This window comes from Oryzias melastigma, linkage group LG19 (assembly GCF_002922805.2).
Source record: "Oryzias melastigma strain HK-1 linkage group LG19, ASM292280v2, whole genome shotgun sequence".
NCBI lineage: Eukaryota > Metazoa > Chordata > Actinopteri > Beloniformes > Adrianichthyidae > Oryzias > Oryzias melastigma.
This window is the reverse complement of record NC_050530.1, coordinates 12,233,094-12,259,795: the sequence shown is the minus strand read 5'-3', so window position 1 is coordinate 12,259,795 and position 26,702 is coordinate 12,233,094. Positions and strand designations below refer to the sequence as shown.

General features: G+C 36.9%; 1 protein-coding gene across 1 annotated transcript; it reads left to right on the top strand.

Moving 5' to 3' along the window:
• Nucleotides 1-25,459, top strand: cpxm2 (carboxypeptidase X (M14 family), member 2). Its single transcript, XM_024284227.2, has 13 exons — nt 1-581; nt 4,116-4,225; nt 8,273-8,412; nt 12,293-12,377; nt 13,268-13,418; nt 14,638-14,726; nt 17,163-17,286; nt 17,384-17,580; nt 18,284-18,463; nt 19,506-19,803; nt 20,055-20,194; nt 20,443-20,542; nt 21,332-25,459. The coding sequence occupies exons 1-13, from the start codon at nt 305-307 to the stop codon at nt 21,586-21,588; spliced, it is 2,148 nt and encodes a 715-aa protein (XP_024139995.1). The 5' UTR covers nt 1-304; the 3' UTR covers nt 21,589-25,459.
• The last annotated feature ends 1,243 nt before the right edge of the window (nt 25,460-26,702 follow it).

Here is a 26,702-nt window from a genome sequence, read left to right as displayed (position 1 = left end):
CAGAAATGACATAGGTTTATGCCACCTGCCTGCCTTGCTCTGCCAGCTCCCACTGTTGTTGTCTCTCCCTCCTCCTCCTCACTGTGTTTTTCCCAGACTGACGCATCCATGGACCCTCTGGCTCTGCTGCTTTCGTCAGTGACTTGGAGTGCTCTGACAACTTTGTGAACTCTTTGTGTTGGAGTGAGAACGCAGAGGCAGGCGAGCAGTTGATGGGACGCAGCCTTTGCAGCAGCAGCAGCAGCAGGCTCCTCAGGAGACTACATCGGGTCTTCCAGCTGGAGTTAATCCTCCTCTCCGGGCCATGACAAGGCAAAGCCTCAGCATTCTGACCCCCCTGGCTCTACTGGTACTCCTTGCGGGTTTTTCGGACTTCCAGCTTGGCTCTGTTGGTGCAGAAGAGGATTATAATGTGCAGGAGCTGCTGACAAGAGAAACATTCAATCAGGTTCAAGAGTTGGAGAAGTCTTCAAAGCCAGGTGGGCATGAAGAAAAACGACAAATCCCTGCAAAGATTTCCAAAGAAAAGGCATCACAAAGCAGCAAGAAGGCCGATAAAACCCCAACAGACACCAAATCAGGTAAAAGTTTCATATTTCCTTGGAAAATTTCACAAGGTAATCTACCTTTTTTAAGATGTGATTTCAAAATAAAAGCATCCGAGATAAATACTTCTACAAAATGTATAAAATGCACTTTTTAAACCTAAAATTACTCAAGTTCCTTTTTAATCAGTGAAAAAAAAAATGCATATATATTTATGTTTTTGTTATAAAATCATCAAAAAATCAACCAAAACAAGAATAGAAAGTATAGAGGAGCAAAACCTGTAGTGAAAAACATCTTAAAATAGCTTCACACATATGCCCACATTCATGCATCTGTGTGGTCTGCAGATTAAAGCCCCATGCTCTGCATAAATCATTGGGAGGCGCAGGAGCACATGAGAGTGAAGCAAGTGAACGTCCACGTGGTGAAGGGCAGCAAAAAAAATCTTCCTCTAGGAAGTCTCCGTGTGTGGAGCAGCAGCAGTGAGTTTTCTTACTAAAACAGATATAAGTCCGAACGAGGGTTTCCTTGAACAGCTGCTGTGCAGACTGAACTCATGTTTCAGGCACGTCGTCTCACATGTTTCAGCAAAAAAACCTGCAACTTATGAAAATGACAACAAATAAAAAAAAGATGCAAGATTTAGTGACATTTTCTTTAACATTATTGTGTGTAATACTCATAAAATTAGAGAAATGTTAGTCAGCAAAAGAAAAACTAATAACAGCCTGTTGAAAGTAGTGTCAGAGTTTTAAAAAAGTGTATTTGTGGTATTGGAAGGTCTACTTTACACCACAGTTTTTATGTATTTTGTTTGTAATCTATAAACTTATCCCTTTGCTTTTTTCTTAATGGTGTTTAACCACTAAAAGCTGAGAAAGATAAAACTTTCAAATCAAGATCTGAGCACCATCTCTAAGTTTAACTGCATTAAGGAATTGAAACAGCTAAGTAGATCCAGCTTGCCTGCATGTTTTTAAGTTGGGCTGTCCAGAATCTATGAAGGGATTTCCTTCAAGCACAGAATTATCTCTTGATGCATGAAGTCCTAAGATCACAGCTATTTAGGGCTCTTTGTAGCTCTGTGGCTGGCACATTGAAAGTGCTTATTTCTGGAATAAAGGATGAATTCTCACATGGTCAAGCAGGTTTATGCGCCTATTTTTTAAGGAGCTTCAAAAACAAGTTTTATATTAAATCCTCCTTAGCTTTAGAAGGATAATCATTAAAAAGTCCTAAAATATAACAATTCTAAATCCTCAAATTCCTCTCTGTTGAAACAGGTAAGAGTTAAAAGCGACTTTTTTTTTTTTAAAGGTGTTTAATTTTTATTACATCATATTTATTCATGCCGTCAAATCCCCATGTGTGCTGCACACCGCGGTCTCTTCAAGTTTGCTCTGTTTTTGATGTTGCTCTGGACCACATCTGCAGCTCAGATCACTGTGGAGGATTCAACCTGTCCTCATAATAAAACCAAGATAAAAACTATCAGATGTGAAGAGGGTGGGTGCAGCATGGGGGCCTTTCCTGGCCTGAAACTCAGTCAGATAAAAAGCAGGATACAGGATGTTTGAACGCTTGATACGAGCCTGAAGGCACTTATCTTTTTACATCACATGTCAGGAAGAAAGCTTCTCAAATAGGATGCAAATGTTGAAAATCTGTCTCTACGATTATTTTTAACCTTCCTTTAGCTGTGGCTGCATCAACAATATATCACCTAGTTGAAATTAGATCCAAAAAGTTGTTTTTTTATTGAGATATCAAAGTAAAACTCCACAAAAAAAAAACCTTGAAAAACTCAAACAGCTCCTCTGAAAAGGAAAGACAGGATGGCTCAATTACACTTCATTTTTCCTGCCGCGAGCTCAATAGATGAGATCAGCTGGTGTAGAAAATGATGGGAGAAAATCTTACACAAAGACTTTTATCAAATGAAAAGCATCTCAGATTTTGCAATCGCTTAATTGCAGGCATCTGTTTAAAGTCCAAGCCCCTCCAGACATGTTGGCGTTGTTTTGAAGCTAGTGTCCTCAGCCAAGACAGTGAATGAAAAAAAAGACTGCAGAACACCTCAAAGCTGTAGTTTGAGATGCCTCTTTTGTCATTTTTTTCTTTTAAAAAGTAAAAATGAATAAAAAAAGTATGCAGACTCGACAATGGAGATAGCAACTGAAAACACTCAATTTCTTCGTTATTCCTGCCCTGGGCATGTTGGAAACATTATGGATATGTTTATTAGACAGGAAGTGGCTTTTACTTTGAAGAAAATGTTGTAAATAAGAAAATTATTTAATCCAAATTCTCCAAGAGCCCAGTATTTCTATACATGTGTGTAAAATCCTTTTGAGAACCGGTCCAATAAATTTATGACCTCTATAGACTTCCCATCATCCCACCCAAACACATGAGATGTCATTGGAAGGGCCAGGATGTTCTTATTTAAGCACATCCGCTCTTCGTAGAGAACTTCAAATGAGTCAAAGGACACAATCCAAAACGAAAATTCCCCGACAGAGGAGATAAATTAATGGGCTCAAAAGGATATGATGGGAAAAGAAACTGAAGCACCTATGTAATCTGAAAAGGACATTTTTTTATTTATTTTTGTTACTCAGCATAGTGCTGCACTGTAATTACAGACAGAAATTACATGTAATGTTGTTGAGGCAAGTTGAGATAGGAAACCTTTTTGCTCATCTGTTTTTTCATCTAAAATGAATGTTGTTTTTACCTTAAACAGACTTTCTTTGGATAATTTCTGAAATTTCTTCTGGAGTTTTAGACCTGCAAAGCCCACTAAATTAAAGAACGGGAAGAAAAAAAATAGTGTCAAAATGTTTTGTTAAACAATGTCAAATAAATAATGATAGGTTGAGAGATTTTATTGCTCACAACAATGTTAGTTTAAGAAATTGACTTGATTATTAAAAAAAGCAGCTTTTTTTGCCCACTGTCTCAAATTTGATTCACACATTTTTAACATTGTGTAACTGTATTAAAAAAACTAACAATCAACACGTTTTTCATTACTTTAATTCAGCAAATAGTAATTTAAAAAATTAATAACAAAAGATGAGTTATTCTAACCAGGAAGGATAAAAAATTAGCTAAAAAGTGTTCATGGACGCAACCATTTTGAAATGAGCAGAAAACGCCTCTCTACTGCCCCTAGTGCACCGATGATGAACTACAGGGAAGAAAACGTGGACCAAGTGATGTAAAATAGATTTATTAAGAAAGTTTGCGTCATTCTAATAAGATAGGGTCTCAGATATGTGTGCTTCAGATATGGCATGAATAGTTATATATGAGTAATGAGTTAATCAAAACAGAATTTCTATTTTTTTTAACCAAACGTTTGGTTTATTTTGACAAAAATAATAATTTCCTTACGGAACCAGCTTGTTTTTTACACATCTGAACACAAAAAATGTATGTTACCATTGAGTAAAGCTATTAGCAAAAGATTTGGGTTATGCACAAAACAGTATCCTAATAAACTATAACTCATATCACATTAAACTATCATCACAGAGCAATTTGTCTTTCTCCTTACCTAGAATGCCCTCCTATGGGATTGGAGTCGCTGAAGATTGATGATTTCCAGCTTCATGCTTCGTCTACGAAGCGCTACGGCCTCGGTGCACACAGAGGTCGCCTCAACATTCAGGTGAGACAGGAATGCTGGCAGGTTTACCGGATATGTAGAGGCACGTATCAAACCTCGGGCTATTGGAAGGATTAATGCTCTAAAACGTCTGCTCTTAAAAAATATCAGAGGAAAATCCACTCAAATGAATGGTGGTTTCTTTCAATTTAACTTCCAGCTCAACTTTATGAATGAGTAGCCTGATATTAAAACTGACTTTTTTCCCTCCAAATGTGGCCGATGTTACCATTTTAATCCAGATCAACACACATCTTCCTGCAGTAAATGAAGGCAGAAGGTGATAGATTACTGAATCAATTTAGGAACACATTTCCATACCAATAAGGAAGATTTGGAAACCGGGGCATTTTCTGCTCTTTGAGGGAATAAGCCTGCACACACTTCACTGCAAACCTTATCCTCTCTGAGCTGAGCTGCTCCGAATCCAACACAGTTAATGAAACACACAGGAAAAACAAAGGATTTTGCTATCTGGACTACGTGAACCTTAATGCAGAGGTTACAGGAGGACAGGGAGGAATAAAGATGGAATAAAGGGGATCAGGTCTGCGCCAAAGAACTTATTTTTGAACATTTTGTTTGCAGAAAATTGCAAACCTGGAAGGAGTCAAAATAACATATTCAGTCGACTAAACAACCAAAGAGTATTGAGTATTTTACCAATGCAAATATCTTAAAGAAAAATGGTTTTATATTGCATTTATTTAAATTTAAAAAATCAAAAATCTGTAGTTGTTGTTGTGTTTCCCATGAAATTCTAGCTGTGAGAATGGAAGAGTGGATAATGCATTGTTGAAAAAAGATTTTCTCAAACCTAATTTTGGATTTTCAAAGAGCCACAACTACTTTCAAAACAGAAAATCTTGGAATCATCGCAAGACCTTTGCCTTTTGCAACTATTCATGATGGGATGAGATCCAGAGTTTTTCGCACAGGTTGAACTACTCTAAAAGGAAGATAACAATCTATCAACAAGGTTTTTAATGAGCAAACAGAAGCTTTTTTGAACAAGAGACACCTTATTTACTAAAATTTGTTTGATTTGGTAGCATTGTGGAGAGGTTAATAGATAATTTCCTGAAAAACAAATGTTGGAAGCTAAACAAGAATGATTTTTGCTTGGTTTTATGTTAAAAAAGTAATGTACTTAAAATAAATAAATCCTGACTGATGCACAAAAGTCTAAATGTGAACTCAGATCTCTGAAGAAACCCAAACACGGTCATGCATGAATGCTTCCTATCAAGCTCCCTTCAGCTAAAATGTCTCTGGCCAAAAGAGAATTTTCCAAACCATGGAAGTGCCAGTCTCATCAGATAATTCCTAGGAAAAACTGAGTCTCCATTACTGGAAAATTCTCCAAAACCCTGGCTTTACTTTGTCAGTGATGATAATATTCATGGATTGATTAGTGGGGGGAAAAAAACGCAACCCTTAAACACTGTAGGACATAGAAAAAAACTTTCCATTTGCACTCTATATGTTTTTCAAAGCTGTTTTTCCACAAAAAACAGTCACATCTACAGAAAATCCTTGACTGAGAGGGCCAGATTTGCGTGAGTGAGTGAGTGCACTCGTTTTACAGACAGTCCCATGGTCTGCATCTGGATATCAATCAGCAGTGAAAGAAAGCACAGAGCCAAAACGTCTGGCTTGTTTGATTTGTTGTTCATTTTTTGGGACAGACTGATGGCTGACATAAAAACAGAAGACTCGTCTTGAGCAAGAAAGTTTGCAAACTGTGCCAATCAGTGTTCAGTCAGGTGAGAAAAGCATTAACCAGAGATTCAGTGAGATTTATCTACTATTTGTGAAGCTGACTACTATTAATAGAAGCTGTCTTTGATAAGACATTATGTCACTGAAGATCAGTGGTAATTTTTTTTACCCCGTTTTGTGTAAAAATGCTCATTAAAGAAAAAGTGGTGTTTTAACATGTAATTTGTCATTTTTTTATGATGGAGGACATATATAAAGAACATCAAGCTAAACAAAATAGCATTTTTTTTTTCAAATTGGTGTGAGAAAGAGAGAGAATGCCTATAAACAGATGGATGATGGGAAATAAGAGCAGGCTTACTCTACACAAACAATCTCACCTGAAACAAATTTCTAATGAGCTCTGCAGGAACTAAATTATATTTTTTTTTTGCTAAAAACAGCATAATTATTATTTAAAGACCACTAAGAAGTCTTAAAATAGTTCAAAAGATAATCATAGTGGTAATCTAAGAGCAACTCACTCTCTAAGATTCCCGTCTGTTGTGAAAAAGAGCTGGAATTATGCACAAAGTGCAGTACATCATTATAATGTTTGAGCTTGGGTGAATCCAAGAAGCAATGGTTGGCCTGTCAGCGTCCCGCTCTGAGCCAGCAGCATCAGCTGGTGCAGCTCATGCTTTAAAGAAAAGCATCATAATCCTTTTCCTGCTGTTGGACAGAGCAGGTGTCAAAAATGTTCTTCAAGTGGTTCCAACAGTGGGAAGAGCTGTTAGACAGACTGGCGGATGTTCGACTGGATGCAGCTCTGTTTGACAGATGTGCTTTGGATTCATGTCTGCTCCTCATAAACATTTTTTCTGATTGTTTGTAGCTTCATTTAAGTAAAAATATCTATACAGTTTCCTTGTATTATTATCTTGATGAGAACTGCAATACTCTGCACAGCTATTTTTACAGTTCAAAGGGGTAAAGACTCGCTCTAATCATCTTTTCATCTATGTTAAAACTCTTCCCAGTGTATTTTAATCATGATTGTACCATTTTTTGCCTAAATAAAAACAAAAATGCGTACATTTCTAGGACTTAGTTTCTACAGAGCGGCAGTAGTTCATTACAAATATCCCTAGGAGTTGGGAGTGGGATCATTGGTGTGGAGTTTATGGCAAGCCTTTTTTTCATTTAATCGATATCCTTGATATCAGGCTGTTTTAAGCCTAACTAGTAATGCCAAAAGTACAACTAGTTAACAAGTGACTACAAAAAATGTGAACTAGGTACCTTGAAACGTTTTAAAATTTGCACAAGTTTACCAGTAGAAACTATTTGGGCTCACTAGTTGACTAGTGGCAATCCTAAAAGGCATCTAGTTTACTAGTTAAATGCAAATAGTCTACAAGTTCACAAGTAAGGCTCCTGTGGACTCACTAGTTAACTAGTGCGACCAAAATATTATGATAGTTTACTAGTTCATTTTTTCTCTCTCCCTGGTTAACTAGTAAGACTTACATATGTCTCACTAGTCAACTAATTAACATTTTTCATGCCACTAGTAAACTAGAACAAGCTTTTGGTTGCACTAGTTAACTAGTGAGCTTTACGGGAGCCTTATAGTGAACTTGTGGAAGATTTGCATGTGACTAGTTATCTAGTGGCCTTTTTAGAGTGTCACTAGTTAACTAGTAAAAATAGTGGTCACTAGAAAAACTAGTGCGTATTTTAAAACATTACTGGTTAACTAGTTCAGATTTTTGGCTGTCGTTGGTTAACTAGTTATACTTTTGGCATTATTAATTAGGCTTAAAACAGCCTGATATCAAGGATATTGATTTAATGTTATAAAGGCTTGCCATATAGGTTCGCCCCCTTGCCATCATCCATCTGTTTACACTCTCTCCCGCTTGCTACAACCCCAACCTGACATTCCCAGTGTGACATTAATGGCGAGCAATATTGTAGGTGTCATTTGGACATTTTTGAACCAGCTCGGACAAGGAAAACAAAGACGTACATGGATCTAGTTGTCTGGACGCATCAGAAAGGAGCGGAGCAGGGACCATGTGGCTTGCCGTAGTTACCTCTACAAGCTTTTTTGAATTGCATAATTTCATCTGCTCTTGATTCACAAAAATTTGAATAAAGAAATACACTGAAATGCAATTTAAAGCGTAATTTTCTTAATGTTTGTCTTCCAATGACACAAGGACATACTAAAAGCACAAAAAACAAATTTTTCATCAGATTGGGTTTTTAAATCTTCAATAACTCCCCTGAGTTCAGAGGTTGTTAGCTCATTTCATGACCTTTTTAACCGTTTTTGTTGGGCAGGCTGGCCTTTATGAAGATGATCTGTATGATGGGGCTTGGTGCGCTGGGAGGGATGACCCTCTGCAGTGGTTTGAGGTGGATGCCAGGAGGCTGACCAAGTTTACTGGGGTCATCACTCAGGGGAGGAACTCTCTTTGGTCGTGAGTACGAAGCCCACAGGCATGCACAGAGAATGAATGAGATTTTCTGCCTTTATTCCTCAGCCATCTAGTTTGTTATGGATTGAGTTTGTGGACACAAAAAAATTACAGGAGTATCTCTCGATGCAATTTGTTTTAGGAACTCAAAATCAGGTCTGAGAATGGAAGAATATAAATTAAGAAAAATTAATAGTAGTCAGAGTTAAAAAAGAAGTTACAACCTTTAACTTTATAAATAGGCTTTAAATAATAGATTCAGAAATATTTGAAAGCACATAGATGAGAATAAAGTTTATTAAATTCTATTAATTAAGTAAAAAAAGTAAAAACAATTTTTTTCCCATTTTTCTCTGATTTAGATTCAATTTTTAAACAATATTTCACAAAATCTAGATGTTTTCACTTACATATTTTCTAAAAGATAATTGAATTACTAGAGTAAAGCTGGTGTGAGTAGAATTTACAATTTTAAATATATCTTTTTTGAATAGAGAAACTGGCATAGGTGGATTTATGTGTTTTTAAACGTTGTTTTTTTTAACTAATAATTATTACAAGTATGGTGTGCAGCACTATGCAAAATCCATGTCCTCTGTGTGTGTTTCCGAACTTTTACTAATTCTTCTGTTCAGTTTTTTCAAGTCTGCCCCTTCTGTTTTACACAAGCTGCTCTAGTGTGCCTCCAAGTGGATTTCTAAGATCCCACACAACACGCTTGAAGTGGTACACATGTAAAAACATAGTCTCCAGGTCAATTGGTTTCCATTGTATTGGAATGCATTCACTTTTTAAAACTGGGTTGACTCATAGATTAGGAAAAAAAACACATGCAATAATGTATTTAAAGCTAAGATGGGGTCAGTAGTGCATAGTTGGAGCAAAATTATTTTCATATAATTATTAGTTTATTTGGTTTCAAAGAAGATTAATGGGTAAATAAATGAATCAATAATAGGTTTACTGTGCTGTGGACTGCAGCTTTTTTTCAGTGATCTTTTTTTTAAATAAAATGTCATCTTGAATTATTATTCTTTACAAATGTTATGTGTTTGAATAATAATGACTTAAAGCATGTTTGCTTTTTTTGAGTGTTGAATCAATGATAATGATCCCAGACTGACTCCTGTAATGAAAACAAGTGAAATTTAAATTTTAGGTCTAATAAAAGAATCATGGATGGGTCTCACCACAGGATTACGTTTGCACAGAGACATTATGGACATTTTCATGCTGTAACAAGTTTGGACAAATGAACAGCATTTCTGTCAGATATATCTCTGCCATTCCTAAATTATATTATGAAATGTCTTTTTAATAGCACTTTAAATCAGGGGCACTTGAATAATGATTAATGGAGGTCATAAAGCCATTAACTTTTGCTTCACATTCTAGTAACCATCCATTAGGTGGAACAATTGAAAGGCCATGGTATGCCAAATTCATTTGTGAGAGTCCTTTTTTTATCTTCACTGACAGACTTTGAGGTTCTTAAATAATAATTAAAACAAAAACCTGGAGTTTTTCACTTAAAATGCAAAAAGACTGAAACTGTCAAGATATTATTAATTGCGTAAATGCTTTAATTAGCAGCTAAACGTGTTTGCCTCATATATAAGAGTTTAATAACAAAATGTGAAAAACTCACAAAAGACTAAATATAACTTCCGTTGTGGGAATCATTTGCCCACTAAACGCTGCTGATGCCCATATTTCCTCTGACCATCTTTGCAGCTTAAGTTTGTTTTGCGATGATTTTCAACCATTTCTAGCCTTTATGCTTTTTTAATTGCTCACTTCTGAGCTGTAAGCGGCAGTCTAGTTTGAGAGAAAGGGGCGATTCTTTAATAGGCTGTATTTATGATTTGCCTTCAAGGCCAGCACAATCTAAAAGTTGCACAAGACACCAAGGCTTGAGACAGGATTTCTCTGCAATTAGCTCTGCAGGGCATGTACAGTAACTGTCTGCAGTGCCAGCTCCCAGGCTCCTGTCTGCAGCATCGCTTTAATTAGTAGAACTGGGAATTCGAACCAGGCTGGACTAACACGACTCTGACATCTTTATCCAGAAGCAAACCGGTCTCTGCCAAGCTATGTTTTAACTTCTGGTACTAAGGCGCCTGATGGCATGTTGGGTTAGTAAGTCATTAGTGAATTCTTAAAAGCACAGATGATGCTCCTTTTTTGAGTCTTTTTGTTTTTTTACCTCCCTGTGTCATAAAGTTTTTTTAACTCTTTTTTTAATTTATTGCTGTCATGGTTTGGAAAACCTCTTGTTTAAACCATAGTTATATATCATTAAACAATTTCCAACTAATTAAAGTTGACATATCAATATAATTCGAATGTGAGGGGAGGAAGTGGTTTAACTAAATTTTCCAAAAATAGCAAACTAACAAACTCATGTTAGAGTTTTGTTGGATCCTCTCATCAGTTATAAGAAAACACACCCTTAATTACAAACAAATTTGAAAGTCAAATGTTAAAAATGTTCATCACCTGTTTTCATACTGCAAAAACAGGCCTCCCAGAAACAAGTAAAAAATTATTAACATTTGAGAAATTTTCCTTAAGAAAAAAAAAAAACAAAACCCAATGGCGTCAAAAAATTGTCTTACAAAAAATGTTTTAGTTAAAAATATAATTCTAGTCACTGGGACATGTCTGCTTAAACCACTATTATTTTGCTTTCTTGATGAGATATTTTTCATGGAAGAAATTATTCTTAAAAACACGTTTGTTTATTTTTTTACTTCCTAAGAATCAGTTTTTCTCTGTTTTTTTTTATTTTTAATTTTTGTCTATATTTTGTACATATTTGTAATTTAACTGTACTTTTTAGCCTGGTAGTAAATAAAGTTGCTCATCTGAATCCATCCCCCAGTGGTCAGTTTGAGGAACTTCAACATTTAGTGCATTCTCGTTTTCTCTAACAGAATGTTAGAGTCAAATATTTCATTTCTTGTGTTTTGATGTGTTACAGATAAGGAAAAAAAAAAGATTTATCTCAGTATTGTTCGGTAATGTATTTTTCTCTGCTAAAGTCGTAGAAATTCTTTCGTTTTTGTGTGTTTACTAAGGAAAAAAAACGTGTTGGGTGTCTCAAAGTATACCAAAAATGTCCCATTATATTTAAGGTAAATCAAATTGTGCATTCAGAGATGCTCTTCTGCAGACCTCACTTGTAACCAGAAGTTATTTGAGTTACCTTTAGCTTTCTATCAGCTAGAACCAGTCTGGCCATTCTCCTCTGACCTTGGGCATCAACAAGTCATTTCTGTCCGCAGAACTGACACTCACTGGATATTTTCTATTTTTCTGACCATTCTCTGTAAACCCTAGAGATGCTTGTGGGTGAAAATCTCAGTAGATCAGTAGTTTCTGAAATTCTCAGACCAGTCCTTCTGGCACCAACAACCATGCCACCTTCAAAATCCCATTTCTTCCCCATTCTGATGCTGAATTTGAACTGAAGCTATCATCTTGACCATGTCTACATGTTTAAATGCATTGAGCTGCTGCATTATGATTGGCTGATTAGAAATGTGCGTTAACGAGCAGTTGGACAGGTGTGCGTAATAAAATGACCAGTGAGTGTAAATAATTGTATTATAAATGTGTTCATCAAACAAGGCCAAATTAAGCAAAGAGATATGATCTTCTATACATTTATATACTATACTGATCATATTCTAGTTTAAAAAAAGGTTTCATAATATATTTTACTCTTCATCAAGAGTAAACAATCTAAGAAAAAAAGTGTGTTTTCCTTCCACAAATTTCCAAGTAAAAACAATGACTGTGTCCTTGGGGCTTTACTGCATTCAATTTAGCCAGATGGTTTTCCCTCAATTGACTTTGTGTCTTTTTTTCATATTAACAGAAGCGATTGGGTGACCTCTTTCAAAGTTATGATCAGCAACGATAGTCACACCTGGATGACGCTCAAAAATGGCTCAGATGACTTGGTGAGTGATAACCGTAACACTCATATCTCTGACATCCGCAACAAATCACACAATTAAGCTGAACTGTGATCACTTTTTCTCTGCTGAGAGTCGTGTGAGGAGGTTTTTTTCTTTTTTGTCTCCACTTATCTGAAACTTAACAGAAAACGTAATATCTGGTTAAGTGTGATTACTGAGGGACATTTAGAAGCCTGCTTATCCTCGGGCTTAATGAGCTGTGAGGCGGTAAATGCAGAAGATGCCGGAGCAGATGGGAACTCATCCTGGCTCACTGTCAGAGCCGTGTCTTTTTCGGATTTCTACACGAGCACTTGATCTAATTAAACAGACAGAAGCCAAATCCAGCAGTGCAGAACAATCACAGATATTTTTGGTCTTTAGTCTGATTACGGATAAACCACTAAATTAATTGATTTTTTTTTCCCTTTCGAATTGGAGTCATAGTTTCTGCTCCCTATCTCAGATCACATCTGATTTAATGAAGGTTTGCGAAGCGGCACACTCCTTTGGCCTGTGACTTCATCTGTGTGGGTGATTAAACCCCGGCAGCAATTTAAACTCGGCTACCAGTTTCCCTCTCACCCACTCACTCACCCTTTGTGGCAAATGTCAAACTATTCTACCGGTCTATCAGAATGGCAGGAAGGTTTGGAGGATGATTCTAACAGTGGGCGTTGAAATTTACAAAGACTTCCAGAGGGAATGACAGTTTGAAGACAGGTGCAAGGGTGTGAGTTCCAAAGAAACTTCTTCTTTTTTTTTATTTTTAACTTCATGAAACACTTAATATCACAAGTATGACCTTTTCTTCATGGGTAGTTTTATGAGACGTACAGGAACTGTGTTATGTTCATTTGCTCATGTTGTTTCCCGTGTGTTTGCCTCAGTAGATATTCAGGAGCAATAGAGAAAAAGAGATTCCCGTCCAAAACATCTTCCCAACACCAGTGGTCAGCCGATACATCCGAGTCAATCCTCAATCCTGGTTTCCCAGCGGCAGCATCTGCATGAGAGTGGAGATCCTGGGCTGTCCTTTGCCAGGTGATGCACCTGAGAGAACATGGCAGAAGATATGATGATCAAGTGCATATCCCATCACTATTGTGATTAGCACTAAGATTGTGTCCAAATTCCTTCACTACTCAATACTTAGTGTTCTATAGTGTACGAATCTACAATTTCAAATCAAGTGCCTTAGAAATTTACCATAAATCTCTGCAAAAACTAGTGTGCATCGATGTTTACTAGATTGACAAATTTAGACCACAATGCATTGTGTTAGAGCAATTTATTATGTGAAAAAAAATACTTTAATTATTTTTTTTATAAACCTTTCAAGTTTTCATCATCAGAACACAATGGATTCATAAATAGCTTTTTATTTTTTTTTTTATTTTGTGAAATCTAAAATCATATTTGGTGTTTAAAAAATAAAAGTAGAGAGTATGGTGTCCAGGGTGTAGTTCCACACTATGAGGCTAAGATTTACAGAACCGATCTGAAAAGCTGCTATGCTAAAGCAAAAAAAAGCAAGTGAGTTATTGGTTTTGTGCTGTAAAATAAGGCTGGGCGATACTGAGCATTTGGGTAATTCGATTCGATACCGGTCAATATTGTACATATTAATACCAATATCAATATTTTTTGTAAATTCTGTTGTTGTGACATTAACCTCAGAATCTTAATTGTTTTTAATAACCTTGAATGTTTTTTATAAGTTTCCCTGTTTTTAATTACTTGATAAACATATAAACAGAATTAAGACAATATTTTCAAAAAATTGATATATTTTATTACAATTAAAACTTCTTGAAATTAAACAAAACGTTTAACCAAAAGAAAAAAAAAAAAACAAAAGAAAAAAGTAACTATGGTACAAAAATAAATCAAAATGTTCAATGATTTAAAAAAAAATCTTGTATAAATATACATAATTTGTAACTTCTTAGCCTTTAAATAAAACAATAAAAACAGGTGAAAAGTAACTTGCCAAAGACAACTCAGCATTTTTAAAAGGGTGAACAGAATGGTGATTCAGTGACTCAGCCGGGTCGTTTTTGCTGATATAGAAACATTTTAAACAGCTGTGGTAATATCGATATCTGCGGGTATCGAACCGATACAGATCAAAACTATCAATATTTTGGATCGATCCGTTCAGCACTACTGAAAAGCTCACGATTTCAAAAACATTCCTAAAAAATAAAGTAATATCCTTTAAGCTAAGGTGGTGACTATATATGCTAAAATCTGATTGCAGATCCAAATAATTATTACCACAGACGCAACGAAGTCATAACAACTGACGACTTGGACTTCAAGCATCACAGCCACAAAGAAATGAGGCAGGTGGGTCGTCTTCTTCTGGGATGCCTCTTTTTCAGGGGAGTGCATAAGTCGTGATATGATTACGGTGAGCTAATGCCTGTCGAGCTGTGTTCTTTGCAGAAGCAAGGAGTGCAGCAGAACAATTGAAACATGAAGCAGGAAGAAGCTTTGTCGGGGTTTTAGCATTATTTATTCATATAGTTGTCATGAGCAGTAGGCTGTTTGTGTGGAGGACAGCTGTGTTTGTCAGATGGATCTGAACGGCTGTGATGTACAGAGGAGGTTCTGTAATGTTTCTGTGAGCTAATATTCCCTCTTCCCAAGTCAGACTTTAAACTGATCATCTTATCGTTATAAAGCCCCACTCCAATCATGTTTTTAACTATTTTTAAAGCGTTCCCATTGGTCTTTAAATAATGATTATGTTATTTTAAGCTGACATTTGTAAAAAAAATCTGTTGTTTTTTAGGACATAGTTTCTGTAGATTGGCAATAGTTCATTAGAATTTCACCTGAGAAGTCAGTAGGACTGGTAAGCCCACCCCCACTTCCCATCACCCACGGTTTTCATTATAGTGGAGCTTATAACCCCATAAAATCCCTTCTTTTTGGGGTGATTGCGTTTCATACCGTCTTTTGATTGATCTCCTTAAAGGACAGAACTATTAAAAAAATTATAATTTGTAAAGTTTTTTTTAAATGTGACATTTTAGATTTAAACATCAGCACTAGGTACTTAATCCACCCTCTGCAGAAATTATGTCATGCTAGAACTTAAGAAAGAATCCATAATGTGGGGTAGCACCTTAAAAACAAGTTTCTTGTATTCCTTTTTTGGGAACACACCCACACACACACACACACACACATATATACAGTATATATATATATATATATATATATATATATATATATATATACACATTTCACCACCCATAGCTGACACAGCAGAAAAACATTTAGAAGAATGAACATTTCCCACTTTCTTTGGAGAGGCAGAAATATGACTGATAAAACTGCATTATCTTTACATAGCTCTAGTCAATGTGCTTCTTCTTCATTTGGCTCCTCAGGCAAAGCAGAGTTAATCCTTATCACTTTCTTTCAGATTCAAATTGTTTTAGGGGATACAAACTCTGTGGTGAAAAAGTGGCAGAAATGGCAAAGAATAAAGTGGGATTCTTAGAAGAGGAAAAAGTCCTGCAGTGACTCTGCAACTGTGCGGTCCAAGTGTGTTATATCAGGGGAAGCACATGCTTTATTAAACACAGAGCACCATTTTCACCGCAGTCTATAATCCTTTGCCCCATCCACAACACCTGACATTTGTTTGGAGATTTACTCGATTAGTCAAGTCAAGAGTAAACCCAGACTTAATTAAAACTCCAGCACACCTGACTGGTTAATGACTTCAGCCACAAAAGCACACATGGCTGCTTTTACTTAAAAAAAAAAACACAGAATCAGGCTTAAATGAAGTCTCTATGACATGACTTTTATATTAATAATTTTTTGTCGTTATTTGCGTCTCATATTTTTCTGTACACCACAATAAATAAATAATGTGCCCTTAAATGCCTCTAAATTTGCTTTTTTGTCAGCAGAAAAATCTGATTTCAGACTTAAAATCCTTTATGATCTGTTAAAACAACATTATTTGCAGATGTTTTGAATTTAAATACATTTATAAAGTCCTCAGATGTTATGCATGGATAGCAACACGTTTTACAACTCAATGGCAATTGTATTAATTTTCATAAAACTGCTTGTTAAAAAAAGGTTACATTAAACAGAAAAAAGTATAAATCCTACTGTTTATTTAACTTTCAAATTAAGAAATCCTTAATATTTTCTAAAAGATGTCTTTTAAAGTTATTCATAGTAGTCTTTAAATAATGCAGTTTTAGCAAAAATTGAAAATAGTTTAAAGCTTTATATTTTCTGCAGAGCGGCAGGAGTTCATCAGATATTCACCTCTGAATTATGGGCGGGATTGCTGACACAGAGCAAACCCGCCCCCTCTTCCCTTCCCCTTTACTGAGTGCTTTCTGTTTAAGCGCTCTCCTGCTAGCTTACCAAACAAAGCAAAGGTGAGTAATACTGGTGTGATCCAGCAGTTTAATTTTGAAGCAGATGTCAGATCAGACGAGGAAAACAAAGACATACTTGGATCTAATTAAAAGTGGAATTATCAGAATGGTGCTCCAACAATTTAAAGAAAAAAATAAACAGAAATGTAATCTTGAGCTTTATTTTCATAACAAAAATGCCATCAGGGCATATTAAAAATACCAAAAACATTTTTTTTAATCTGAGTGGGTCTTTAAACGGTGTTTCTCTGATAAACAACTTTTTAGTTTTGCTAATAACTCATCAGAACTTCAGTGAAAAATAACGCAATTTATTAATTTTAACTTTAAATATTTCCCTCTAATGCCTTATATTTATCCTCTGCAGCTCATGAAGGTGGTTAATGAATTGTGCCCCAACATCACTCGCATTTACAACATAGGGAAGTCTCAGGGGGGGCTTAAACTGTACGCCATTGAGATCTCAGACAACCCAGGAGAACATGAAGTAGGTGAGTGCAGGTCTGTCATGATTGCTTCCCAACCAAACTTTTTTGCCGCAGCTGTAAGCATAACCTCTTCATTCTTCCCTGCTGGGATGTCGTCCAGGTGAGCCGGAGTTTCGTTACACGGCTGGTTCCCATGGTAACGAGGTGCTGGGACGGGAGCTGCTTCTCCTTCTGATGCAGTTCATGTGTCTTGAGTATCTGTCTGGCAACCAGCGCATACGTCACCTGGTGGAAGAGACCAGGATCCATCTATTGCCGTCCGTCAACCCTGACGGCTACGAGAAAGCCTTTGAAGTGGTGGGTCTGCAAGACAGCCATTAGTGACCTCACATCAGCAGCTAGTGTGTGGGGAAAACAGCTCCATATCTGCCTAATTGGCGCGTCTGCTGTGAAATTGCATGTGGTGCAGATGCAAGCTGGAAAATTAGTTTGAATGATGCACACGGACACAAAACATGAACTATAAACACACATATGGGTTGTTATTTTGTGTGTCATTTTACATGTGTTGTGACTTACAGTAGCTCAAGACTGGCTGAAAGACTAGTAAAACATGAGTTGAAAATAATGTCCTTTAAAAGAACTAAAATGCTTAAAGTTTGTTTTCTTGTGTGTGTAAAAAGAAAAAAAAAGGTGTCCTTCAAGTAATTTTGATGAGTATTGACTTTTGAAAAAAGATTAGATGAAATGAATATGGTCTTGCAGTTATGTTGCTTTTTGAATTGTTATATGTATTTCTGCAAATATTTTATTTTTCAGTCACTACAGAATATTTTATTTGCACTCTTCGAGTACATTAAAAGGGGTCAACAATGCTAAGACAGATGTATAAGAATCTATGTGTGTTTTGAAATAGGATCATTTGCAAAAGACCAGTTTTGCACCAGTGACCTGCAACCATCAGCAATCGATGACATGGTTTTGATCCCTCGCGGTTAACTCCCCACGTCCACACGCAGGACATTTGTTCTGAATTTCTACTACTTTCTACTTCTTACAGGGTTCAGAGCTCAGCGGCTGGTCTCTGGGTCGATGGAGCAACAACGGAATTGACATTCACCACAACTTCCCGGATCTCAGCTCTGTTCTGTGGGAAGCTGAGGCCAAGAAATGGATTCCTCGCAAAATGTTCAACCACCACGTCCCCATCCCAGAGTGGTACCAGTCAAAGAACGCCTCAGTGAGTCTTTGTTTCTTGGAATTTTACTTTATCATTTAACTTTTCCACTTAAAGTGGTTTAAAAAAAAAATCAACTATGATTTTTTTAGGAGATTATGCACAAATGTTTCACTAATTTAACTTTTTATCAATTAATTTTATAAATACTATATTGCTAATTGATTAGTAAAAACAATTTAAGAGTTGTTTCTTTAAAGACTTTCTCTTATAGCATTTTTCTTAAGATGGAAGACATTTATAAAAGAATTTGAGATAAAAATTGAGTTTCTGAGTATGTCCTTGTTACTCAATACCGATTGTGTTTCCTATATTTAAATGCACATCCAGTAGATTCTTGATGCTTTGGCATCTAATCTGGATGTACATGGTTTGTAAATTTTTGCTGGATGTTGTATTTCCTCAAAAATATCTCTGCATCTTATATATTTTGCTTCTGTTGAACAATGCTTTTGTGTGATACTTTATTTTGTTCTCATCACACGCCTCCTCCAAAGGAGCAAACACGCTTCACAGCGAAGTCCGTCAGCCGTTTGAAAAGGGTAGAGCAGTCACGAGGGCTCACAGCCTATTTTGGGAGAAGCGGATTTGTTTGCTCTGTGTGACGAAAAAGGGCTGTGAGCTAAAATATACCCCGCAATCTAAAAAAAGCTCATCCTCACGAGTGTTTTGACGTCGCTGAAACCCATGGGTGAGTCACACCAAGCGTCCAGAATAGCAGCCGCAGCTGTAATACTGGGATTCCCATCTGTGCTCTAAAAGCTGTGAAACGTATCCCTGCTTGCCCCAGAGTTTGGTTCAACTACTACTTGGAGATAAGGGGGCTGGTTTAATGACACCAGCCACAACAGCAGGGGGAATTCTTGTTCATACATGCAAACACAAGACACTTGTTTGTAAAAAACTTCACACTTTAAAGGAAATGATGGCATCTGTGTCTGCGGATATTGTTTGCTTTGCAGCAAGGGAGTTTATTTAACCGTCATAGAGCTGAAGTGATCGCATTAATTGCATTATCCATGCCTCCTGTGTACCCCTGCTGTAGGTTGCCTTGGAGACGCGAGCTTTGATAGCATGGATGGAAAAACTGCCCTTTGTGTTGGGCGGTAACCTCCAGGGAGGCGAGCTGGTAGTGACCTTCCCGTATGACAGAGCTCGCTCCCCGGGGGTGACCCGGGGGCAGACCCCCACCCCCGATGACCACGTCTTCCGCTGGTTGGCCTTCTCCTATGCGTCCACCCACCGCCTGATGACTGATGCCAGCCGACGGGTCTGTCACACAGAAGACTTCGCCAAGGAGGATGGCACCATCAACGGAGCATCGTGGCACACTGCAGCTGGCAGTTAGTGTCCAAACCTGCCAGGGTGTTTGAAACAGATCCAGTCTAATGTGGGATTTCCCTGCCAGGCTAATAGGAGCTGCATTTGTGGCCCTGAAATCGTCATTTCAGCCTAAACCATAATTTTAAGATACAACAATTTGAAGAAAAAAGGGCCAACACCTCAAATCTATTTATCTCCCTATTATCACTTGTGTCAAGAAGTTTTTACTTTAAGTTGATGTTTGCCAACCGTTTTTTCCCTCTCCTGGCAGGTATGAATGATTTTAGCTATTTGCACACCAACTGCTTTGAGCTGTCGATGTATGTGGGTTGTGACAAATTTCCTCACGAGAACGAGCTGCCGGAGGAGTGGGAGAACAATCGCGAATCTCTTCTTGTTTTCATGGAGCAGGTATAGAGGCAAAGGATCCCCCGCAATTACACATATGCAAGGCAGAAAACACAAAACCATTTTTTTTATTATTTTAAGTTTTGGGAGATTTTTTTCTTCAGAGGACACAAAAAGACCCATAAAAAATATTTTCATAAAATTTAGATTTATTGAAACTCAATTTCTAGCAGAGACACTTTTGAGCTTGTCATGTGTGTTTTGGATGAATGTGATTTTTACATTTTTATTTTTTTTATTTTTGCATGAAGGTGCATCGTGGAATCAAAGGTGTTGTGAGGGACCTGCAAGGTCGTGGAATAGCCAATGCCATAATATCAGTGGAGGGCATCAACCATGATGTTCGTACAGGTAAAATACAAACTTACCATCTTTATGTACATTTTTTTAACCCTTGTGCTATCTTCTGGGGTCCAGATAGCAATCTGATTTTTTTACAGTAAATTGTGACTCTACAAGTCAACAGTTTTTTGGTTTCCAAAAACTAGTTTTTTTGTACCATATTTTCTGCATTGTAAGGCGCACTGTCAAAGAATGGTCTATTTTTGAACTTATGTCATGTAAGATGCACTAAGCCATCGGGCACGATAGGCAAAACGAAAGAGTCAGAGATACAGTAAGTCTGTTAGTCAGTCAGACTTTACTAACTACGTTAAGATCGCTGTAAAATTGTTTGTAACTTGCTACACATTAGCGAATATTAGACGCACTAGCCTTGTTAGCGTAATCAAAATACCTGTAACTCCCAGCATAGTTTGCAACAAAAAGCAGACTGATACCGCTAAAACAAACGTTACTGTGACTTCCAACCTTGTTAGTAACACATAAAAAACACAGTCTGACACAGCTACATATTAGCCATGTTAGCATATTTGCAATTACACCCAATCTTATTTGAAACTTATAAAAAGAACTGACGTTTGACAGAATGCGGTGTACCTCTCAAATTCGCTTCCACATCATTTCACAAAACCAGAATAAATCCATATATATGGCATACTTTTTTTTTTTAATTAAGGTTTTTAAGTGCCTTATAGTGGATAAAATACGGTATTTTAATGTAAACAAAAACACATTAGATTAGCTGACTGATTGACACACAACTGCGCACTACTTACCTGCTTTTGCGTTTCTCTCCAGCTGCAGATGGTGACTACTGGCGCTTGTTAAACCCAGGGGAGTACAAAGTAACAGCCAGAGCTCATGGCTACACCATCACCACTAAGAAGTGTGAGGTTGGCTACGAGATAGGTGCCACCAGATGCGACTTCAAAATAGGCCGGACCAATTTATCACGGATCAGAGAAATTATGGAAAAATTTAACAAGCAGCCCATCAAATTCCCAGTGAAGCAACTTCAAGCACGGAGGTCTGGCGAGAGACCTATGGGAACATAATGACTGCACGACGGAGAAGAATTAATAGCAAATATCTAGGCTGATCTGATCAGCATGAAGAACAAGGTTTGGAACTGGCTCAGAATCTGTCTGAGAAAAAATTGTTGGACCCTGAAAACATGAATAATTTCCAGCCTTTTTTTTAAGAATTTGGATTCTGTGTGGTTTTCTCTGTAGATAATAGCTGAAATGTGGTAAAATATTTAAACATATTATAACATCAGACCAAAAAGGTTTTCTACATACATTTCCATTTGAAATTGAACTACAATACACTATTGAAATAGCAAAACACCACAAAAGACCATATTATTTTAAACATTTCTGGTCCGTTTTAGCTGATATATATTTTTTCTTAATCAACACAATTATTGCTGTATTTATTTCATATCAATTTAAAATAAGACAGTCATTTGCAAAGAAAACTCACTGGTTACATTAATGGAGTCCCACCTTTGCCAGTGATTAAACACAAAAATGTTTGTTTTGTTTTATGACGGATTAAAGTGTTCTAGAACTTTTTACTTGATATCTTTTTTCATCTTTTTTGTACACAAAGGCGAAAATTGGACTTGTACAAATTAATTTTATGTCATTTGCTTGAACACTTAAGCAGCCATGTGTTCAATTAATAAAGAGATTTTTATGGAGAGAAAGTAGACTGTTGTAGGTTTTTTCAATGTCAGTAGTGATCAGTGATCTGAATGATCCCTAAAAAATCCTCTTACCATCAGTTCTTTAGTTTTCATCCTCTGACTGGTAGATTGCAGGTTCAATTGCCACCTTGCTCATCCATGGCTCAAAGTTTCCTTGAGCTGAACGTCATATTGTCTCTATTGGTTATTGGTTGGCACCAGTGTCTCGTACAAAGAGCTGTGTGTGAATTTGTGTGTGAATGTAAAACACTTTAGGCCTTCAAGAAAGGCAGAAAAGCAAAATAAGATTAGATGCTATTCATATTTTTCTGCTCCTACAGCTGGACACACCTCTCTGTTGGACATGTCCAACAGGAAATTCAGAATGCATTTCCTCAGCGGAATTTGCCTCTTCATAAAGAGTTTATTTTTTTCTTTTCCAAAGCTGGACAGACCTCAACAGGTTTTTGGATTGAGTTCTCAACAGGAACTAAAGCCAACATCTGCAGGAGAGAAGCTAACAGCAGGAGTTTAGAAGCGAGGAGTTTCCAGTAGAGACTTTGGATGTTTTTGATTCCTCTGAGAATTACTCAGTTTGCTCAGGAACTGAAGATCACTTTAACTGAAATGTGATTGAAGAGAGGTAGCTTCAATTTTCTTCACAGATTGCTGAAGTGGGATCAGAAATGTTGGCTGTTACATTGGCCCCCCAACTGTCCCATCTGGAGGAGACCCTGGAGAAGACATTTTGGACACTATGTTCCTTGGCTGACTTGGGTGCTCCTTGGGGGTCTCCCGTGAAAGAACTGGAGAATATTTCTGTGTAGACGTAAGTCTGGGGATCCCTGCTCGAGCTGGATGAATTGATGCAGATTTTTAACAGCAGAGAAGCATATTTCTTTTTTGAGTTGCTTTGTTAGACCAATTTAGTTGGACTTTAACTTTCAATTGACAAGTGACAACCCAATCTCATGCATTGCTGCACGGTAATCAAACTGTTGTTTATATAGTCAAAATGTCAAGAATGAGGCTCCTCCACTGGAACAGAAGCGCCTTCGTGGTTGTAAAATTAAGCTCCTTTAAGCAGAAAGGCTGCTTCCCGGTGTAAATACAGACTTGTGAGATGTATATCCATGCTCCATAATGTTCCTGTCCTTTATACACTCACAACATTTATTATTTTAAATTATGACACAGGAACTCAATGCTTCGTCTCATTGGCAGATTGTTGGTTGGTATTAAGCTAGACCAGGAAGTCTCGTGTTTTCAAATAAAAATGAAAAATGCATCTTATAACATCTGCAATTTAGAGGCTTCCGTGATAAAGTGGGGGGAGCTGGCTTTGAATCAGCCAGGACCTGCGTTAAAAAACACACTTGAGTTTTACACACACACAGAGATGCACACAGACAGATAAGTGCTTGCAAATGCAGATTAGGAGGATGCAAAGTGTAACTAAATCCCCACAAATCTGAGATGCTGACATGGAAAAATGTTAGATAGCAAGTACAGCCAAAAGCTACATAGAAGTAATAATGAAGGAATGAATGCTGAAATTAAAGAACAAAATTACTAAATAAAAAATAAAAATTGTGAGTGAGAACATTTTGAAGTAGTGGAAGATAGCCAGAATTTCCAGTGCTGCTCCATCAGTTTATGATGCCTTATTAGAGTTCATTTTAGGGTCATGAACTCGGCCTATAAACTGTCAGATTGTCCCCAAAAATTGAAATAGTGCAATGAATGCTACAGTTAAATTATGTGTAAGTAAGAGAACAATTTTAATTCTGTTCTCATTTACATAAAAAAAATAAAATGCAGTTCTGAATTCACTATGATCTGACCTATTTTGAAATTGCGAAAATATAAAGACATTCTAAAAGGAAATTTAAAAAAAAAAAAAAAAGCTTTTTTCTGTTAGACTCCTTCTCAACTGAATTAGTAGGATCATCTTAATTGAAGGACAATTATTAGGCTTAAACTATCCTAAATGACTATGACTTTAATGACTGTGCCTAATAAGCATTCAATTTTTACAGTTTCGAGGCTGTACTTTGGGGGTGTCAGGCCAGAGGGTCCAATTATCAGAGATCTGCTGGGGCTTTTACAGATCGCTGGTTTACTCTGACAATATGAGACTTCCTTCTCTCAAGCCAACATATAATTAGAGGACAACTTTAGCCTCCCACAATGCCCTCCAGAAGTCATTGAACCGAGGAGTGCACACCTATTATCATGGAAGCCATGGATAACTACTTAGATTTGTTTAACACGCCAGAACTTTCTGTGGTATTGCGCTTCTGGAATGGTGGGAAATTAATGCATTTTTTTAATCATTCTAATGATTTGAAGTTGTAAATAGACCCTCAACTCACATTTTCTTTTAAGTTTTGAAAGGTTGCTTGTGTTTTTCATGAGAAAATAACCACACCAGCGTTCAAAGCATTTAGGATGCCAGCTAGTATGAACAATTTACTGCTATTATATGAGTTTTAGTTACAAAGTCAAAAGTTCATAAAGAGAAAAACAACAAACATCTGTTTGTTTTACAGTTTCAGGTGTCCACTTTTCACCTTGAGTTGAGTTTTTTTTTTTTATTTGCTGCGGCGGGGAGTCTGTGGGTTGAAGCCGATCATTACTAAGCTGTGTGTCAGGGTCGGCGCCACCCACCTGAAGATTATGTTTGTCTCCCAGAGTGGTGGTCAGTGATCAGCCTTTTGGGGCTGAAGCTGTCTCAGTCAGCTGCTGGTGTTGTTTCATTACCACCTGCATTGAGGTGAGACCTGAAAAATGGTATTTTCCTCAGTTAAAGGGGGCATACCATCACAAATCCACTTTTTGAGGTTTTAAGTGTTTTATACTGTTCATTCGTCACTATAAAAATCCTCAAAGAGGTATTTTGATCCATTCACACATTTCTGAGTACTGTATTTTCCGGAGTATAAGTCGCACTTTTGGGAGAAAAGTCTGACATTTTAGAACAAATCCGCCAAGCGTAGCTAAAAATAATACTATAAAATAAATATAATAATACTAATCCTTTGATCTGTATAAGGAAAATATTGAAGTTTAATAGGAAAAGAATCAGATTCTCTTCTATGTTTGCTTTGGATGACACTTCCTCTGCCAACAGCAAATACTTATACTCAGATGCAGCGCCCTCTAGCTGTTGTTAGAGGAAACAACCACTATTTATTTATGTGCTATTTACATATCTATTTATGTCTAAAAAAAAATGACACTCAAATAAATCGCTCCTGAGTATAAGTTGCACTCCTGGCTAAACTATGAAAAAACTGCGACTTATACTGTGGAATATACGGAAATCATCTCAACACTTACACTCTCAACAGCAGCCCCTCCCATACCCATGAAAGCAAGTGGGTTCTCGCATGCTTACATCACAAGTTGAGAGCCGCCCCCTCCAGGGGGAATCTGCTCCGCCCCTCCACCGAACACAAACACTTTCTCCACAAAGTTAGCTGTTATCAGCTATCTTCGCGAGCCCCCCCCTCCCCCGGCTCATGCACAGTCATAAAGACACTTCTGCTTAGGACGTGTTGGGGTGGATCCTGAACATATCTGATATTAGCTCCAGTCAACGGGGGATATTAGGAAGATGGCAGAAGAAAAGGAGCAGACTATTTCCAGGAGGAGTAAATGATAAGACTATTTTCTGGTGAAAAACAGGAGGAGACTATTTCCTGGTAGAGAACTTGAGCAGACTGTTTCCTGAAAGAGAAAGGGCGGAGACTATGTCCTGAAGGAGAACAGGGGGAGACTATTTTCCGGTGGAAAATGCAAACCATTAATTGGGAGAACTAGTTTGAATATGGATTATTGAGCATAGATGGAAAGGTGCTTGTGTCTCCATGAAAATGATCTACCTTAAAGCAAAAAGAATTTTTGATATGGAGATTGATGATGCTTCAAAGAGAAAAGATCATAACAATGTTTTCATCATTTCAATAAATCCAAAAATTTCATTGAGGGTTGTTGTCTACATTTTTTGACTGAATTGCACCGCAAAATGAACCCATCAGCCATCACCACTCTTTCTGTGTCTGATAACAAGACATTGAAGACTTCTCTTTTAATTTTTATTCAGGTCATTTTAAATGACATTTGTTTTAAGGGGAAAAAACAATAAAGTAGACTCCTGTTGGGGTCAACATTTTTTAACAAAAAGTGACCAAGTAGTTATCAAGTTCTTATCCTGTTTATTTTCATTCTTTGGAGCCCAACGACTATTAGCATAATAGGTATTAATAAATGCTTTTTACCTTTAAAATGTCTTTCTCTTCCATATTACAGAAGACTTTTGAGAATGAAAATGCAATTCTTTCTGAATCAAGCTTATTAAGATGTTCACATTATTTCAATACAAATATAAAAGCATCTGGTACTTAAATAAAGTGCTGTAACACATTTTACTTCCCAACAGTGTCTTGCAAAAAGCTCAAGCTGGTGTTAATTTGA

What these genes read in the sequence shown, in the direction of transcription:
- cpxm2 (XM_024284227.2), top strand. Translation starts at nt 305, where the DNA reads ATGACAAGGCAAAGCCTCAGCATTCTGACCCCCCTGGCTCTACTGGTA. An exon ending in GAGGTCGCCTCAACATTCAG is followed by an intron (nt 4,226 to 8,272) that starts GTGAGACAGGAA and finishes TTTGTTGGGCAG; the next exon opens with GCTGGCCTTTATGAAGATGA. An exon ending in GTGGCACACTGCAGCTGGCA is followed by an intron (nt 19,804 to 20,054) that starts GTTAGTGTCCAA and finishes CTCTCCTGGCAG; the next exon opens with GTATGAATGATTTTAGCTAT.